The sequence below is a fragment of the Polyodon spathula genome, chromosome 5 (assembly GCF_017654505.1).
Source record: "Polyodon spathula isolate WHYD16114869_AA chromosome 5, ASM1765450v1, whole genome shotgun sequence".
Taxonomy (NCBI): Eukaryota; Metazoa; Chordata; class Actinopteri; order Acipenseriformes; family Polyodontidae; genus Polyodon; species Polyodon spathula.
Window position 1 is genome coordinate 6,909,075 of NC_054538.1, and position 21,302 is coordinate 6,930,376.

The following is a 21,302-nucleotide window of genomic DNA, read 5'->3' on the forward strand; positions in this document are numbered from 1 at the left end:
GAGAGTGTTAGACAATACAATACTAATATATTGGCTAACAAACTAAAACTTTCCATTGAAGAAACCATTGTGCAATAACCCTTGCCAAAAAGGCGAGGCTGCTAGCTGGAATGGTATGTGCCATGTTCACATTTGGACTTACTAATGATATGACAGGGGTATGGACTTTTATACTCTGGTAATCCATCATGGTTTCTTCGTACCATATTGGAACAAAAACAACAGTTTCTGCAGGATTTCAAGTTTTTCTTATTAATGCTTTTGAGTCTGTACCTTGGGTTTTGCAGCTGTTTTTGGCTTAGCAGGTGCGTTTCCCCTTTCCTTTTTTCTCCTTTGGATTAGGAAGAGTATCAAACTTTGTTTGCACCAGGTCAACAATTTTAAAATCAGCGTATGCCTTTGCAGTGTCCATTGAATTTTTCTCTGCAGAAACAATTATGTACGTGTTTTGATAAAAAAAGAAACATAACTGCACCGTCTTCAAAAACATGTTACATATTTAAACAAATATGTGTTTTCTTATTTTATTCGCACAAGCGGGTTCTGCATCAGTGACCTGATTTGATGTTCTCAATAGGTCATTAGAGGTGTACAGGTATAAACGATTTTATCAACGTCTATTTTAATAGGATTAATTCACGTAGGAATATAAAAGGACCGAACCGAATAGTCATAACGTCCCGTTTAACATTAATAATATTATATATATATATATATATATATATATATATATATATATATATATATATATATATATATATATAATAATTTTTTTTTGAACTAGCTTGAGAGGAAGGTTAGTTTTTTTTTTTTTTTTTTTTTTTTTGTTTACTGCAATCTACTTTTTTCGAGGGCCGGCAGGTTAGATGAGAGCTTCCCCTCACAGCTCAGTCATCGAGCACACCTCAGCCCTGAACTGAGACCCGTGCCATTCAATCCCAGACCTCTTTCAAGCAGAGACAGTGCCACCTAGTCCCTACTTGATTGGATGATTATTTTAAACATCCTTTGAACCAGTACCTTGCTTGTTTTGAATCTGAACGTTTGCACCAGCTTTGATCAAATATTCAACACATCCTGGCCTACAACTTTCTATTGCTCTCTTCAAAGGAGTTGCTCCATTAATTGCAGCAGCATCGATTTCAGCACCAGACTCTACCAGCAGTTCAACAATATCCTGCTGCCCTGCATGACTGGCATGATGAAGTGGAGTCCACTTAAACTGGTCACATGCATGTACAATCACTCTAGAAGAGAGAATGAAAACATACACACACACATATATATGTAAATGCACTGCAATATACAACAGATTTCCCTAGGAGATTACAACTGGGACAATTGTCCCTGGGTAAGGGCATCTGCTAATAATATAAATAAATCCCCATGTGTTGCTACAACTGTTAAAATAACGTACCTGTAAATTTTCTTTTTATTCTTAATGTCCTGACAACCTTTTATAATTATAACTTTAAGTATGTTTCAAAGCTATTTTCAAAATGGCCACTCTATTGCACTGGGTTTCGAGATCTGTTCTCTAAATCAATGCAGGATAGTGATAAAAAAACAAAACAAAACAAAACAAAAAAAAAAAAAAAAGAAAACACAAGTGCTCTGGATTTTCTGTTCCGTACTACATCGTCATACAATGTTGGCAATAATCCTGACTCTATCAGTGCACTAGAGTGGCCATTTTGAAAAGAGCTTTGAAACAGAGTTTACAGTTATAATTATAAAAGGTTGTCAGTGTGTTAACAATGAAAATAAAAATGACAGGTATGTTATTTAAACAGTTGTAGCTGCACATGGGGATGTGTAACGCTATATTTAAACAGTTGTAGCTGCACATGGGGATGTGTAACGCTATATTTAAACAGTTGTAGCAGCGCGTGGGGATGTGTAACGCTGTATTTAAACAGTTGTAGCAGCGCGTGGGGATGTGTAACGCTGTATTTAAACAGTTGTAGCAGCGCGTGGGGATGTGTAACGCTGTATTTAAACAGTTGTAGCTGCACGTGGGGATGTGTAATGCTATATTTAAACAGTTGTAGCTGCACATGGGGATGTGTAACGCTATATTTAAACAGTTGTAGCTGCACATGGGGATGTGTAACGCTATATTTAAGCAGTTGTAGCTGCACATGGGGATGTGTAACGCTATATTTAAACAGTTGTAGCTGCACATGGGGATGTGTAACGCTATATTTTTCAGAACCACGCTACTTACTCTTTAAGGTCTGTCTCATGGAATGTTTTCTAAAGACTGTTATTTTGAAGAGTGTTTTTAAACACTCTTTTAGGTTTAACTATAGTTTGAAAATGTGATTATATTAATACATCATATCTATAACAGTTGAACAGAGTTGGGTGAATAGGTCCAATAGTATATGTAAAGAATCTCAGGACACTTATCTTACCCCTTGCTTAGAAGATATTTTGCAACATCATACTTTGTATGGGCACAAGCACACATGAGGGGCGTTTTACATGGGCACAAGCATACATGAGGGGCATTTTGCATGGGCACAAGCATACACGAGGGGCGTTTTGTAGGATGTGTCCAGCATGCCCACTGGTACTCCTTGGCTAAAGGCTAGATTTAGGGACTCAGAATCCCCAGTTTTGACACAATAATTGATATCTGTGTAAACGTTTGCGGTTTGTCAATGTACCACGCTGAATCATCTTCAATGGGGTGTCCAGGGGGGTGGTCCCGATCAAACCGGTTTGAATTTGTATTGTGCTGATAACTTTTAATCATGAAGCGGGGAGGGCCACCATCATCCTGACGAAACATCATCTCCTGAGGTACAGTGCAAATCGGCATTGGGATTGAAAATCTGCCCTTTTTCTTGCCTTTCTTGCCTTTTTTCTTTTTGGGGGCATACGAGGACATCAGAAATGCCTTCTGCAGCAGCTTGATCCCGTTGAAGAATTCAGTGATATTCATCAACCCTTCTCGACTCTTGTCATGTAAGAACACAACATTTTGAATGTTCTCCTGCTTTACTGGTGCCCCCTTTTCCTTAAGAAATGCAACAAAATTGTCCTTTGAAACAGTATCAGTTTCAGTTTCTTCTGCAGATTCGAAAGCACTACAAAGCTCTGCCTCATGCTCAAGGGCCCAGTCATATGGAAATATTGCCCATTGTTCATTGGGGTTCTTCACTGCAGGCTTGGCATAAAGTCTCTCTGCCTTGCGTAATTCTTTCATGAATTCTTTCATGCTTGCAGTGCTTCCTTCCTGGTTTTTGATTTTAGGATTGCAACCTAAAAGAACCCAATGCATTTTATTAATGGCCGTAATATACAAAAATGCTAGCAGACAGTATAATGCATGACAAAATATTTTAGCATGCACACAATAACATGGAAAGGAGAAAGGGGCAATGAAAATAATTCACAGTTCATGAAGAATTAGGTCTTATTATAATCACGATAAAAAAAGGGCTTTAATGAGAATCAGAAATTAAAAAAAAAAAAATTATTATATGCTGCAACATTGAAATTTTGTTACTATCTCTCTGGGCCAAGAATTTTCAGCAATCAGCAAACCCTCCTTTGGCAGCAGGGTGAAGTGGTATGTTTCCTTGCATGTTAACAACACATAGATCAGCATTATATGCAGAAAGTACTCAGATTACCTGCAGAAGGGGGGCAGTCAACATTTACTTCTATTGAAGTGTCAAACAATATTTAAATTTCAGCCTTTGACAGAGTATAAATACATTTGCTTAATCCTCATCAGCTGCAGCCTCCCAGCATTCAAATAATATGTTTTCCCTTCTTAATGAAACACCTGCTAGTGTTTAAGGTAATTGCTTTGGGGTAGTTGTACTAATTGTAGAACCTGGGCTGGATTAAGGAACTGGATAAAAGAGGGCTGGGAGCGCAAGAAGGGGGCAGCCAGCTGTAGAGAGATTACCAGAGAGAAAGATTTTTTTTTCCCCCCTCAAAGCTCCAAGAAGGGAAAAGACAAATACATTTTAGCTATAAATAAGAGGGTGAAATTAGTAACATGTATTTTATGGACTGAGCTGTGATAACCCTCTTATTTGCAGCTAAAGCATTAAAATCAAACCGACAGGGACATACAGCAGTGGAATTTTGCCTACAGTACATCTAGGAATTGTGATGTTGTGACAGGATAGTGTTGTAACAGCAGTTAGCAGCAGGCAGAGATACTCAGATACAGGACAGCTGCAATTTAAAGCACAAGGTGCATGTTTAATTAACACAAAAACAACCACTAAACAAAATACATTAACAAAACAAACAGCACAAGGCCCCAAATAATCTATACAAAACTCACAGACAATATAGGACAGCACAGCACAACAACACATTTTCACCTCCACCTCCATCTTCACCTCTGCCTTCTCCACCTCCGCCTCCTCCTTCACCTCTACCTTCTCCTCCTCCACCTCCTCCTTCACCTCCGCTTCCTCCACGTCCACCTTAACATCCACCTCCTCCTTTATCGAGAGCACCAGAATCTGTCTGTTCTTCTGTCTGTATGCCAAACTTATAAGTACGTATTTGTATGCCATCATCCACAAGTATAACCACAAGGATTTAGAACCAAAAGTACTAAGTAATATTTTGTGACATCCACAAGGTGGCACTATTGTTTAAACAAAGTTCTTAGTGGGATTTTACCTTGGAGCATGATTTTGATCTCATAACCTGATATTAATATAGCTGTCAAACAGTGTCAATTCTTACTGATTATCAAATTGATTGATTTAACCTTATGTTTGACTCCACACTATTACCATAAAACCCAATGCTTAGAAAGACGCCTGCATGTTGTGATATGCCTGTTTAGAGTTGCTGCTCTGAGCTGTGAAGTTAAGCAGGTGTTGTATGGAGTTAAGCTCGATTGTGTCCAGACCAACCATACAAAAGCTCAAGGTCAAGGGGGACCTTCTTGCCTGCTTACATTCATAGCAATTCTGTCTTTGACATTTGATTTTCTTTATATTTCTTGTTTTGTGAAAAAATATGGCAAAGAAACGGCGATGGAATCTGGTAAAATGACCTTCATATTCTACCATGTCCTTTAAAATATGATACTGTTTTATTTTTGCTACTTTACTTTTAGAATTCATGTGCGGCATTAATGTGAAAGTCATCCATTTCGGGGTTAAATTAAGCACCTTGCATATAATTATCAAGAGTATTTGCCAAAGTGTTAAACTCCATTTTCCTAGCAATGGCAACATTAGCACTGGCGCTCCTTTAGTTGTGTGGATGTTATTTTACTTCTTTGCATGTTTTTTTTTCCTTTTATCAGTGATTTTTGTAAGCACCATGCTGTTGCAAAAAGAACTCTACACTCCTTTCTTCCTGGTACCATATCACAAGACAAACAACCCTCCCTTCCAAGGCCCATGCATGAGAGTCTGTAACAAGTCAAAATAACTCGAAGGAGCATCTTAAGCTTTCTATAATATAAAGCAGAGGAGATCTTCTTTAAATCCCTAATTAAACTAAAAAATAAAACAAAAAAGGAAGCCTGCACAATGAGGGGACCAGTGATACGTTGCCACTATTAATAAACAATACAATGCATTTTAAAACCTTGGTTATCACCCCTGTAAAGAGGAGACACTTCTTAATTAGGTGATACCTTCGGGACTCAGTGTGTTTAAAAGAGGCAAAAACTCTACAAGATGTAGTGTTATACAACATGTATTGCAGTCAGAATAAATTTTTTGACACAGCTAAATGTAAAATGTAGTTTACACATCTGTGAAGTATTTATGTTTAATATACAGTATTTGTTTCTCATATAGGTCACATCCCTGTTTAGGACTACAAGGATTCTTATGTTATGCTGAACTAATTGGTTCCTTTTAAGAATGGCTTGTTTATTTGTTTTGGCTCCCATATGTCTATATAGGAATAAAAGAATGTGACCTAGGGTTATCTGCCAAGCATTTCAGGAAATGAACATTGTAAAGATAACCAGTACTTCCTTTAGAATTACATCTTAACCTATCAAAATCAAATGCTGAGTCAAATGCTGTAGGGGCTGTAACCATGGAAATGCTGTAGATCTCCAGAGTTCACTGACACTAAACCAGCATAACAAAGTAAATGATGTTTTGAAAACTAACTAAAAACCTAAAACGTTTTTCTGTGGTATTACCTTACAGCTGTGACTGTCTGACCTTCAATAAAATGGCTAATGAATCTATACCAACAATAACAACAGTTTAAAACAAAACTGCTTATTTAGTTGTTTTTGTGTGTGCTTGTTTTAGTACAAACAGGATGGCAGGTTGGCTGGTACCACACCCTGAATGGGAAAGCTGGCCCATGACTGGGGATTGGAAATAGTGGCAGTTAAAACTCAAGCAATTAGACAAACCAGGAAGTTTGGTATTGATATATTGGGTTATTAATTCATGAGGCTAATTTAATGGTCAACAAAGTCTCTTATTAAAGCTGCCAGTAACATACCGGGTTATTCCCGAGTAAATTCACTCCAAACTAGAACGATGTCTCATGAAAGATTATATCATCATGACCTACATCCTCGATATGCACAAAAAGACACAGACAGAACAGACATACGCCTCCTCATATCTCTTTCTATAACTCTGTACCTTACTGAGTTTTATAAAAATTCAAAAAAATTCAGCTCAATTGCGACCAAAGGATGAAAAATCTTAGAAATGTAGTTCCAGTGTCTTTATTATGAAGGTAATTTTAAAAAGACAAACAAGCTGAGTGGTGTTTTTATGAAATAAGAAAATTAAAATCTGAAATGACAGAAACGTGAAATTTTATATAAATGCATAAGTAGAAATTTTTTACAGTTAATCTCTCTTAAAAAACCCAACATTTACAGTACTTCACAGTAAAAAAAGTCGAAACACAAAAAAGAGCTGTTTGTTCAGTAACTTGCTCGCAGTGTGTTTATTCAAGTTTATTTATAGTAATCAGTGTTTGAATTTTACAACTTGTCATTCAAAGTGGAGATTAGTTGTTATTCCTGTTGGATGTAGTACTGTCCAACAAACCCAATACAGTACATCTAAGTGGAAGCCTAGTTATTTTAAAACAGTCTTTTAAGATATGTATTGCTTATACTCTCTTTTTTGTGTTCCCTGAAAAACAGACAAGGGTTGGAACAGGCCAAAATAAAATAATCAGATATGCGTCACATGCGTTTAACCGTCACTGAAGTCAAACTTCTATAGGGTCAGATATGCGAGTGCTGACTGTATACCTCTTACATGCCTTTAAAGAGACAGAGTTGGAGGGATGAAAACATATTTCCTACCTCAACACCCCCCCCCCCCCCCCCCTAGTGACTGGTTACCTACACAAGCATTGATCTAATGACTGGTTACCTACACAAGCATTGATCTAGTGACTGGTTACATACACAAGCATTGATCTAGTGACTGGTTACATACACAAGCATTGATCTAGTGACTGGTTACAGACACAAGCATTGATCTAGTGAGCGGTTACATACACGCCCTGGAACCATGTAAACTAGGGCGAGGAGTGTACGGTCCAGATTTTGAGTGGATATGTCTTCTGAGTGGTAGAAAGATCTCCTTTCAGATCTTGGCTAAACAATGATGGACTGGATATATTGTATATTTACACTTTGTTTTCTGATCGCAGGAATGAGCTTTAAAAATATGAAACACAGATCCTGTTAAACATTAAAGATACATTCAACCATTTTCACATAACTCAACCTGTTCTGCACATGGCAACACTTTAAACAAACTTTAGTTGTGAATACAATTTGAAACATGATATTGCATCATATATATTCCAGCTGAATGTATGCCTATTCTGCTTTTAAAAAATAACAATGCGGTTCTCAGACTTAGGAGATCAAAGAATAGACATATGATTTGAGTGGAATTATAGATGGAGACTGGACCCCCAGTAACGATGCCAGTGGAATCACAGAGGGAGACTGGAGCCCCATTAACGATGCCAGTGGAATCACAGAGGGAGACTGGAGCCCCAGTAACAATGTCAGTGCAGTCGCAGAGGGAGACTGGAGCCCCAGTAACGATGCCAGTGGAATCACAGAGGGAGAGGGAAAGAAAATGATTTTAGTTTTTGATGGGTTGATGAGGAGGTATCGTCACTTCATCCAAGATTGGATAGCAACCAAGCAAGCTGATATACGGGCGGCAAATATAACACATTGCTATGGATTCTGCAATGATATATTTTTGTCAATCTGACTCACGGGACACGATTTGCTGAGCTTCTAAACTTGAAAAACAGATTCAAAACATAATACAATATATCAATTTTTATCATCTCTCCACTGGTTTTAATAAGGCTTCTAATCACAGGTCTGGACTCCTACTCATTGAGGGGGATGCTCATGGAAACCTGCAGCTGTGTCTTGTGGTTAAAGTTGTTGGCAAAAGCAGTTTGCATTGGAATAATGTAACATTTGGCTAATAAACCTGTTTTTAAGCTTGTTTAATTTTGTGTGAAGACAAGCACAAGACATTAGCTTATGCAAGTGTTTAAAGTCTGTATGAATTCTGTTATAAATCACTTATTTTTTTAATTGTGATAAAACTTGGGCAGGCACACGGTAAAACACATACTGGTGCACAAAACAAAGGTGGTGTAAAGAGCAAAGTTCAATTGTGTCAATAGTTTCCATTCCTTGAAGTGTCTCAAATAGGCTACTACAACACAAGTTATTCAATGTAGACCTGAAGCCTGGTCAGCCATTACATTTAGATTTCCTTACAGCCTTGAATCTAGTCTTTATTCAGGAAATTAGGAAGCTCTTTTTAAAACATTAATGCGGGTCATACATTTTATATTATATATCAGTGCCTTGCAAAAGTATTCAGACCCCTCACCAATTCTCTCATATTACTGAATTACAAATCGTACATTGAAATTTTGTTCTGTTTGATATTTTATTTTTAAACACTGAAACTCAGAATCAATTATTGTAAGGTGACATTGGTTCCAACCGTCAGACCTTTTAAAAAAAATAAAAACCATTTTTACACACATACTATGTTAATTGTATATATATTTTAAATTGTGTTATATATTTTATATATATATATATATATATATATATATATATATATATATATATATATATATATATATATATATATATATAAGAGTAGCAGTTGCAAGAAGGAGCAGTTATTGTTCTGCTTCTTAATGTTTCAAGACATTTAAATGCTAGCCAGCTGGGAGTTTTGCCAATGGTTTCGTCTGGAAATAACATAGAGTATATTAACTTGTCTATTGCCACATACTTTCTTCCATGCGTATTTTTCATTGTAGCGCCACCTTTACATCATCAGATCTCATTTAGATTAGTCTTGAAAAATGCTCCATTTGTGCTCCAAGGGTATGAAAACTGATAATATATAGTACATGCAAGCCTCTTTACTGTACATAGCTTTCAACTGTTTTCATTGTTAAAATTATTTTATGAATACGCAAGTAATACATTTCTATAGCCAGAAAGCGAATTCACTTACACACTGAATCATTTTAAACTATACCCACAGCATTTACTTAAGGATATATCGCCTTGCATGCTTGTGTAAATCCTTGTTTAGCCTTATTGATGAAGTGTGAAGTTCTGTAAAGCATATTAATAAAAGCACTATAAAGCATAGTCTGCCATGGTAACACACATTTGGTTTGGTAAAACAGAAGAAACGATGGACAACCGTGATAAATTATGCTAAATAAACCTGCAAGTAGTATTATTTCACCATGACAATCTTTTATGAGGGTAGTCTGTTTCTAAAATAGTAGTTTCATTAAAATAACATCTGACTTCTCTCCTAGTCACCTCCAGACTGGGGATTGCACCGATTACTTGTGCAAACAGTATAATGAAAGACTTAATAATTGAGCAATACTGAACTGCATTTTAAATGCATAGCTGTCAAGCTGAAAACACATTGCTCCAGGAGAAATTAAAAGATACTGCCAATTACAAATTGTGCAATTGATGGTGAACATTGAATGTCAACTGTACAGTCATTCTTTGTACATTAAAGATGGAGGTGAAGTTTTTGATATTTCAATCAGTGTGAGTCCTGGTTCAAGTTGTTTTCAGTAAAATTTAAAGTGGATAAAGTCGACTGAATGCAATGGAATGCTTCTGTCTCTCTTCATTGAAAGATGGATTATGTAATGTCATAAATCATCAGAGGCACTAAATAAATGTTCTTCTAGATGACTTTCCCCTCCCCTGACATGTCAAACTGGGGGACCTTTTCCAAGCTCTTTTGGTTCCAAACTCACCCTGGTACAAAACATTAATTATAGTGCTCAGCTGAGTTCTCTGAAGTCTGTAAACTTTAGTGGGTATTTTCCATCCCGAGCAAAAAGCTTGGCAGATGAAAATGAAAACACTCAGCACCCACCTAAACTGAATCACTTGCAAAACACTTCATTTTCACAGAGAATGCTTTTTTCTGTGTTACAGGAGTGATACTAGGACCATTTGCAGTATTGTACTATGTTTTGGCATTCTTATATAAACTGACTTGTTAATTGCCTCCTCGCTCCCAGAAAACAGTCCCTATGTTTTGCTTGTACAAAGTATTTGAAAGCCGTTCATATACTGACTGGGATTACTGTGAAACCCTTCATATCTGCTGCCTTGTTTTTTTTCAAGAAACGGAAAATTAGACAACAAACTATTTAATGCATTAAAACAGTAAATTAAGCAATTAGCCTCAATTACAAGTTCACAATTTAATGGACGTTGCAAAATTGACTAAATTGGCATATGAATTAAAAGCCATTAAAACCACTCACTGCAGAAACACACAAAGAACACCATAAATTAACAAAATGAAAACTGTGGGGGGGGGGGGGGGGGGGGGGGGGGGGGGGGGGATGTTGATTCAATCATCAACATACAAAAAAGAAAGGTATTTAACAAGTTTTTCTCAGCAATGGAATACTTTATTAACACATGTATAAATGCAATCATTGTTAAAGTCAGTTGTTTATTAGTATTGATAAAAATTGGGATATGTGATCATTATCTAGATTACAGTATGCCCCTATCTGCTGTTTACACAGGCAATTATTTAAGCTACAACAGAAAACAGGAAGAGCAACAACAGTCCCATTCTACATTGCATACCACATTTCTTACAGTTTAAGATATGTGCATGTAGCCACCAACTGAATTAAAATCCAGAATTGGTGATCAGTAAAATGGATATGTACTGTTGACCACAAAAGAAAGCTAATATAAATATTAAAAATTCTATTTTGTTGCAGAAATTCCCAACAGACCAAAGGGTTACATGCACAATTGTGACCTTTTACACTTAGGCCCCTCTGCAAACTCATTTCGCATTTAAAAAATTTAAAATTAAGCAGAAATGCAATGGTATTTTTTTTTTTGCAATTATTAAGGCCCTCTGTGTATGGAGGCCGACAGTTTTTTTGTTTGTACAGAAGGAGTCACAAAGTTGAACACGTCGAAACAGGGGGTTAACAGAATCCCATTTCATTCAGAACAATGACGTAGAAGCTCACATTACCAGGAACAGAAAGCATTTTCACACAATTCTTCACTTGGAACGCAACTTGTATCTTTTTCCAAGCAAATCCACTGTGTCCGTGCAATAAATCTGCATCTGTCGATGATGTCATGTCCTGTCTGGGGTTTATGTTCCACTCTCAAAACTAAATCCAAAAGGCACCCAAATATACAGGTACTCTTATTAAATACGCATTGCATAAAATGCTGGAAAGAGTGCCTACCTAATATGTTTGTTTAGACTTTAGACATTTGTTTACACAATATAATGTTCTCATGTCTGTTGCAAGTACAGAGGTTCGCAATTAGATTAACAACTCCTCTCATGTCTTTATTTCACAAATACTTCTAAAAGTTCTAGTTAGTAGCTTTTCATATTCATGTTTTATTTAACCCTTTCCTGTCCCTTTTAGATGTTTGCTTTCTGAGCTACAGAGCTGGATATCATAAAAAGTACAGTACATAAACCATATAGAAATAATGTTGCTGAGGATAAATATTAAATGATTTTTATGTGTAACCGCCATCTCCACCACTGGCTATACAATAAGACACAGCTTAATACTGGTGTAGAGCCATGCTGACTTTGCCATTATTACAAATAATACATTTGGTTCTTTGGTATTCAGTTAACAGTAATGGCAAGGACAAGAAAAAAGGATGCGGGTCCCACTAGTGTAAACTTGTTTTTAAAATAAGGAAGGATATTTTCATAGAGCACATATTTCCATCCAGACACTTAAGGCACAGGCCATGTGTTTGTGTCACTTCTGGAACAGTTTCTAGAAGTTCATGGTGAAAATAAGAAACCATTTTAACAGTGTTTTCCAGCTGCAAATCATTTTTGTAAACTCAAAGCAGACTTGTATGCAAATAAGTATTTCCTGCATCATTTCATTGTGCTGCGATTTTAAAATACAAACAGTACACTCCTTTTCACCAAAATCCACAGAGGTGCCCAATAAACCTCAACATGAAGACATGGCAAAGTTACTGCTAAATACAAGACAGCTAATATATGTGCAACAAAAAGATCTTTCTGTGAAAGTGGGGCTTGCCAGATGACAACCATTTCAGGCCATCTGTTTGTTACTTGCTGAATGACCCTTCTTTCAACGATTAGACATAATGATGTTCAGAAGGTGGCATAAGGTCTCTGTCCAGGCAATATGGTTCTGTCACAACAGCTAGCACATACAGGTACCAGGAGCCATTCCTTTACATTAAAGAAATGCAACAATTCTCATCACTGCTCACCTGGTGTTCTCTCTGCCTCGCTTCTCCCACGCTACTCCACTGGCTCCCGATCACCACTCACATCCAGTTCAAGACTCTTGTACTCGCCTACCGATGTTTGGACCACACTGCACAAAGCTTCCGCCGTACCTCCGCTGTGCTTCCCTGCCTCCACAGTCTGCTCCTTCTCCACCCTCGTTGTGCAGTGGTGGAACAACCTTCCTACAGATGTCAGGACTGCCCAGACCCTGACCACCTCTTCAGACAACACCTGTAAAACTCAACTCTCCCCTTCTGGACAATATAGCACTCTGTGTTTAATGGACTTTAACTTGCACTTATCTGCTCCCTATTTTCCTGTATTTAATCCTGCAATTAACCCTCTGTAGTATTTTGATTTTCACTTGCACTTGTATCTAACCCTGATGTAACTATCAACACTGTTATCTGCTCTTGAACCGATATCAAATCATACTGTGTTCTGTATTTACTCTTATTAGGACTGAAGTCATTGTATTTTGTATCTTGCTATTAATTGTACCGTAATTATTGAAATATATTTTTTGTATACAACTGTATGTCACCCTGGGTAAGGGCATCTCTTATGAAATAATAATAATAATAATCATTGCATCAACTACTTATTTTTCAGAACAATTCCAGGGATAGGTGGTTGATGCAATCCAGGGGGATTCCCCAATGCTGTAAAAATCAAATCTACGTACAATAGCAACCAAAGATGCTGTATGGGTTTCACCCTTTGGGGCTCATCAGTTTTTGTGCTCTAGTATGTGGAAATTTTCCCATATATACCAGTAAATTAAAAAACAAAGGAATTGAATGAAAACTGTAGAAGAGGGCAGCATCTAAGCAATGCATTTTCGGTTTTTGCATGTTATTATGGCATGAAACTTTATAGCAGTTACAGTTCACTATGTATTCAAATATAGTGTCTTACCACTACTGTAGAAAATATTTAGCAGCCAGATTAAAGGATGACATCCATCAAGAGGTGGTAGTATATTTTCATATATTTATCTTGAACCTGTTCACCTTGGACACCTTCTGGATAGTCTTCAAGTTGCGTGGTCTGGAAAAATGAGTGTAGACCCTGTTGCTGGTTCTGGAGTGTATGTCTGCCTTTATGGAAGCAGATGGGACAAGCAACAGGAGACACTTTGCTTAAGGCCACAGCTCGAGTCTACTGCATGGCCATTGCTACACAGACGGGTGCCAAGCGAAAACTTGTGTTTGTTTACATCAAGGAGGACAGCATCCGTTCTGTAGGAACTAGTACTCGAAACCCTGTTATCTGTATCTGTTAACGGCATTGCCCAGCCGAGACCATTTGAAAAGGCAGGGGTCGTCGTGAGAATGCCGGGACTCCGGGAGCCCAGAATTAGGTCAGTTTAGGGGCTGTTGATCCCAAACAGCGTGTAGAGAGGGTTTGCATCAAGTAGTAGGTTCCTGGAGCGGGACGTTCCTTTTAATGGGGCTAACGTTCGCCACATGTGGCAAACATTTATTTTTAGCTTTGTTTTGTTTTATTTTCTTTATTAAATGTCAGACCAGCCATTGCTGGAACCCTAGTGTAAGCACTTGTGTTGATAATGTGTGGCGTCTCAACACCCAATGCTCTGTGTCTGCCTCAGTATTATTCAGTAACGACCCACGTATGTAACATCACCCTGTTAGAGGCCCTTGTACAATATAACACATGTATATTTATTGTCAACATAACAACAAGTGAATTATCGAATTGCGCAACAGAGAGGGAGCAAAATATAGAAAGGTCACCTCCACATCATAACTGTGCAGCACCAGGAGCTCAACGACATTTTATTCTAAATGATGACCATATTCACAACAAAAGGTCCTACAGTAAATTAGTTTTACCCATTTTCAACATTATAAAAAACAGTCTGTATAATATTAGGCTTTGGATAACCGAGTGGCAGCTGTACCTACAATAAGATAGTAGTGTAGCAACACACACAAAATGCACAATTGAACTGGAACTTTGATGCCTTGCAGTGCTTTCGATTGGGTTCAGCATGTACCTACAGGCAGCATAAACAACAACATAACCACACTCTACTGTGCTGTTCCTCGGAGAGAAAAAAGACAGTAGCTGCATCTTTTTCAGTACAGAATCAACCTACTAAAGTTTATTTTACACCTTTTGCCCATTAACACAGCGCTCCACCTTGTTCCCATGGAACGTATCTGGTTTAACTGAAAAAACAACTATTTGCGAGTTGGAAGCCAAGCCACAGGACGATCTTGTTTTAATGTGAAAAGACTGGGTCGGGCTTGCATTCCCACCCCCTCACTTTTTTGGAAGCGGATTTTCCCAAACTCTTTCTAGATAGGTTACATCATGTTATTTATGTACACGCTTGGTTAAACTACTTTGTAATGTGGTAACTGGAAACAATATTTACTATCAATTATGAGTATATTATTACAGCTTACATACTCCAAAATCGCAACTCACGGTTTTTTGTTTTTGTATCTTGGCACTTCTGAAGTATAAAACCATGGTTGCTCTTCTGATTGTTCCCTTCCCAAGTATTACAACTCAGAGTGCTTTAATCATTGTAAGGTACTTGAACACAGGCATGACTAAATGTGTAGCAATAAACACAAATTAGAATTTAAAAACTCATTTAATAGGAAGAGAGTGTTGCATTGAAGCACATTCCAGACATTTCTCAGTAACTCCTCTAACGAGTAAATGCACTCCCTGCATGTGATCCTGAAACCTTCAGACCTAATTCAAAGCCCAGTATAAACAAACACAGAAAAGGAGTGTAAAACTCTCATTTAAAATGCGGCCTATTTAATTTGGTTGAGAGGCATACATGACAGTGCAAACATTTATTTGGCAAACTTGCTGTTTTACAATACAAATATCAAAAGGTATTCTGTTAACTGTGTCATTTAAAAACAGTGTAGCTAAAACAATTTCATGCTTGCAAAACAGTGCATTCTGTTGACAGGGTGGAGAACAGGCCCTGATTTGAAAGCACAGTACATTTCATCCCAAAAAAGCTGACTTTTAGGAATGGGACAACACAAGTTACTCAAATAGTCAGGGATCCCGTGATGTATTGAATGATAATTGATTTTATGAGAAGGAACCACAAATATAGAAGCACAGGCGAAAGCTAGGCCAGTTTCATACTCATGATCATAAAGAGAAAGACGATGTGAAACAGAGATACCAGGAGAATGTGAAAAGGCAGACAGTGCACACGATGTGTATTACATGAAGACAGTTAGATCCACAATGCATAGGGAGGCAGCTGAAGACGTAGGCCACTTGCAGAAGCAAAATGACAAAAACAATGAGGTTAAGGCAGCCCAAAATATGAAAACTGTTCTTTGTTTGTGTAAAAGGGGGGTCATTATAGTTTGTTTTTCAGCAGTCTAGCAATCTTCTTATTTATTTTTTAAAATGGAATAAAACAGCTGCTGTTTACCTGCTTAAGAATTTGACACCTGTGACTAATTAACTTATTGCCTAAACGTGAGGAAAGGGTTTGACAAAATTTGTATTAAAACGTGTACTAGGCTACTTGTCTTAAAACAAACAGCTTCATGAGCAGTTATGGAAGAATGCAATAGCTTGTTGTAAAAGTATTAATACACACTGAATTGTTAAATGAAATCAGCAGAGTTGTCCGTTTCTGATTTGAAATCTTTTGTATTATCACCTTCTCAAATAATAAATAAAAAAATGCTCACCACAGAATCTAGAAAAGAGATATGCATTATTTAAAATGTATTATTTCTGAAAAAGATCATAAGTGGCTAACTTTGGACTTTGTGGATAATTTGCAATTGTAAATATAGTGATCATATCAAAATGTAAAATTCACCAGCATTTTATAACATCTGGTTTCCATTAGTTGGAAATTAGCAGGCTGGAATTCAAAGCAAGGCACCTGGAATGTAAGGATTATAAAAGAGCTACATACCCCCGCTTCTCTGATGTCATCACACCACACTGCAATGACAAAACTACAAGAGGCTCTCTGAAACCAAGTACTACCAAAGTCAGATTGAAACTAACAATAAGCAAAACAATCAGTGTACAAATTAATTTTAAATATACTTTGAGAGAGCTACAATAAATGCAACCAAATGCTTTATACAGCCTGGCTGATCAAATCAGTATCCATAGCCCACAGTGGTCTTTTATGTTCAGTTCTTGCTGCATGCAGGTATTTGAGCAGGAGGGTTAGGTCATTTACAACGGATGCAACACAGATAAAATAACAAAACTGGTAAAGATTAAAGGACAGGTGAACATATGTCTTTTCATCATTTAACTTCATATGTATTATACTGCAGAATTCAGCCAGTTCTTGAAACTCGAAGATCTAGAATCACCATGTACAGTAAACAGTCTGTCTGAGGTATGGCAGTTGTCCTTCAATTAAATGTTTAATAAAAAGCCCATCTTGTTAATGTATGAAATAGCGACTGTAATGCATAATTAAATTATTGCTGTAACAGTAAACACTGCTTTGGTAAGTCAGTAGGTAATGTACAAGTTAAGGTAATGCAGAAATTACTTTAAAAGCAAACACGAATTTATAGTGGTACAGAATGACATTTTTCCATTTTTAAGGAGGAACCAAAATAATAATAAAAAAAGAAGGGTACCTGTACCAAAAAATAACAAAACTCTCTTTGTGTTCTGCATATCCAATAATGCTTCTTGCTGCAATGATTGGTCAACAAGTCACGCATTATGCGATGTTTTCAATTTCTTTGTCCATTTTCTGGGTAAAGTAACACTTGAAGGAGCTGACACATTGCAGACTTTCAGGCAGCAATGTGACATCAAGTCATTGATTTCCCTGATATGCCAAAAGTTACGTGCATGGGTTTATGGGATAGAGCGGTGAAAACCCACAGCATGTGAAGGTTACGGGTACTGGAATAATGAGTGTAAAAATAAGACAAAAAAAGTTATTTTGTGTGCCAAAGCCTACTAATTCAGAACGGGCAATCATACCAAAAAAAAAAAAAAAAATGACTACATAATCTGAGAACGTGGCATACATTGAAAACCTTTCCATTCGGACAAAATTTTTTCTTGTGTGAGGAGAACCTGAATGATACAAAATGAACATGCAGGCAGAGCATCTGGGGTATGAATGCAAGACGAGGCTAAAACCCAATGCAATGCCAACAATATTTGCCCACAACAAGAAATGTCACACAGCAAAGGCCGGCCTCATCGTTTAGCATGACAAAATCATCAAAAGGCAGGTCATTGTATACAACTCCATTGCATTTATTAACAAGAGGGAATAAACTACACCAAAAGTTGGCAAGACAAATGACGAGACCGAAGGTCAATGGCACCAGAAGCCTGAGATAACAGTATTACAGGAGGCATTTTACATATTATTATTTGTTGTGTTCTGCTCTCTCATTTTCCAGTTGGAAAATTGTTACGCTTCATTTTTCACTCTTTTTGTGTATGTGTGTGGGCTCCATGCTGTTTTTGCTGTTCTCTTCTTGGTTCAGTTTTCTCGGATTAGGCTGGTTACAGACTCGTCCTCGTTATCCTCTTCTGAATGTTCACAATCGCTGCCTGCCAAAACTAAACTGGGGCAGTCGGACTTCATACAAGTACCCTTCTATTTGCCTTTTTTCATCCATAATAAAATCAGAAACATGCCGTTGCAAATAATTATGTTAGCTGCAGCTACAGACTAGCAGTGTTTGGAAATAGGGAAATCAATGACCTGACGTCAAATCCTGTGCGCCATATGAGAGACCCAAGGCATTGAAGCTTAACGTTATTGCAATGCTTTTATATTGTACACTGGACAAGCACAGGCTTTAAATTGTGTCAAGTTTTCAGCCACATGTTCTCTATTGAAATGATTATATATGCACTACCACTACAGGTACCCTTTACATTTAAAATGCCTTCAACTCATCAATACTGCAGTTCAAACTATTAGCTGAGTAGACGGGCCACAAAGAAAAAGAAAAAAAAAAAAAAGAATTTATTTTTAAAACAACAAAACACAAATGGCAGAGGTTGGCTGACCAACACTTGTGAATGTACGCTTTCGGGAAGATAAATTTACATTAAAACAAAATCAGTAGACATCTCTGCACACAAAAAAGGTTAAACAGTTTCTTCACATTATCTTCATATGTAAGCAAGTAATACAAATGTTTCCCCTTTATAATATATATATATATATATATCATATAATATAGTATATATATATATATAATATATAATATATATATTTTAAACATATTATCGACCTTAAACTTTATTAAAAGCAGTAATTCTAGTCACTTTATACGTAAAATGTCTTGAGTACTTTAAAAAATATTCTCAAATGTTATTCAAGAATAAAAGGCACATAATGTATATATGTAGTTATGCATATTTTAGCAAAAAAAAAAACACTTAATAAAAAGGGAAAAAAGTAGCACCAATATTTGGCATTTCTAACCTGAGAAAGCTTTTATAAACAATATGGCAGACACAATAAAACCACCCTGTCATATTAACTATCTAATTCCCTTTCATACTCACTGCAGTTGTGATTGCTTCCTTGTGACCAAGCTTGTGAATATCAGTAATAAAGGCAAGAGCATGTACACCACAACATTAAACGTTTCCATGGTAACTGGCCTCTGCAGGACCTCAGGCATCGCTGGCCTGTAGCAGCTGCATCAGACCTGCTCCCTTCACGATTGAAGAACAAAAACAGTTCATGAAGGGTTTCTTGTTACCAACAGAAACATTATGACACAGGTGGCTGTAAAAGGGCAAGTCTTTCAGGTGTTTTATTTCCAAATTTGGCTTTATACTTTTTTGTTCTTGCTCAGTGCTAGGTTCAAGCAGATTGGACAACATGCTCCTTTAAGTTTCACTGGCCTTGGACATTCAACCGATGGACAAGTCTCCAAGAAACAGGTCACCTGTCCTTCCTAAAATAAACAAATAATTACAAATTTAGAAAATAGCTACATGCACACACTTTATAACTAGGGCTTCTAGGTTTCAGGTATTATTTTTGATGATGTGACGTCCTTTTAAACATATTTTCAGCCAATTCACTTTCTTAATCAAACTTTAATTGCCAAAGGAAGTTGTTTCTTTTTACCCTCATATCTTGATGGAGTTAACAAACGACGTGCACTGATCTCACCTGATTCTATTTCAACCTGCATTTCGTTCTGGCTCTAATTGCCAAATTCAGCTTATTAATCTTTTTTATGTATTTATTACACCTTTAACATGGAAAAAACCCATACAGTGGCTTGCAAAAGTATTGACCCCTTTGCATTTTTCCTATTTTGTTGCCTTACAACCTGGAATTAAAACTGATTTTTTGGGGGTTTGTATCATTTAATTTACACAACATGCCTACCACTTTGAAGATGCAAAATATTTTTTTTATTGTGAAACAAACAAGAAATAAGACAAAAAAACCCAGAAAACTTGAGCGTGCATAAGTATTCACCCCCCCAAAGTCAATAAGTCAATGACTAGGTCATTCCAAGACATTTAAATGTTTCCCCTTAAACTGCTCGAGTGTTGCTTTAGCAGTATGCTTAGGGTCATTGTCCTGCTGGAAGGTGAACCTCCGTCCCAGTCTCAAATCTCTGGAAGACTGAAACAGGTTTCCCTCAAGAATTTCCCTGTATTTAGCACCATCCATCATTTCTTCAATTCTGACCAGTTTCCCAGTCCCTGCCAATGAAAAACATCCCCATAGCATGATGCTGCCACCACCATGCTTCACTGTGGGGATGGTGTTCTCGGGGTGATGAGAGGTGTTGGGTTTGCGCCAGACATAGCGTTTTCCTTGATGGCCAAAAAGCTCAATTTTAGTCTCATCTGACCAGAGTACCTTCTTCCATATGTTTGGGGAGTCTCCCACATGCCTTTTGCCGAACACCAAATGTGTTTGCTTATTTTTTTCTTTAAGCAATAGCTTTTTTCTGGCCACTCTTCCGTAAAGCCCAGCTCTGTGGAGTATACGGCTTAAAGTGGTCCTATGGACAGATACTCCAATCTCTGCTGTGGAGCTTTGCAGCTCCTTCAGGGTTATCTTTGGTCTCTTTGTTGCCTCTCTGATTAATGGCCTCCTTGCCTGGTCCGTGAGTTTTGGTGGACAGCCCTCTCTTGCCAGGTTTGTTGTGGTGCCATATTCTTTCCATTTTTTAATAATGGCTTTAATGGTTCTCCATGGGATGTTCAACGTTTCGGATATTTTTTTATAACCCAACCCTGATCTGTACTTCTCCACAACTTTGTCCCTGACCTGTTTGGAGAGCTCCTTCGTCTTCATGGTGCTGCTTGCTTGGTGGAGCCCCTTGCTTAGTGGTGTTGCAGACTCTGGGGCCTTTCAGAACAGGTGTATATATACTGAGATCATGTGACAGATCATGTGACACTTAGATTGCACACAGGTGGACTTTATTTAACTAATTATGTGACTTCTGAAGGTAATTGGTT

The 21,302-nt window shown here is 37.3% G+C and overlaps 1 protein-coding gene and 1 pseudogene across 2 annotated transcripts in view; both read right to left on the minus strand.

The window, feature by feature from the left end:
* Window positions 1-298: 298 nt before the first annotated feature.
* On the minus strand, window positions 299-4,550 carry LOC121315361 (annotated as a pseudogene).
* Window positions 4,551-19,097: 14,547 nt separating this feature from the next.
* The window catches only part of LOC121315494 (peroxidasin-like), a 69,980-nt gene continuing 67,775 nt past the window's right edge, over window positions 19,098-21,302 (minus strand). For both annotated transcript variants that reach the window (XM_041249624.1, XM_041249623.1), the window contains one exon: window positions 19,098-19,768. In XM_041249624.1, coding sequence (XP_041105558.1) covers window positions 19,643-19,768 — 126 coding nt within the window. In that variant the 3' untranslated portion in view covers window positions 19,098-19,642. The remainder of the gene's footprint in view (window positions 19,769-21,302) is intronic.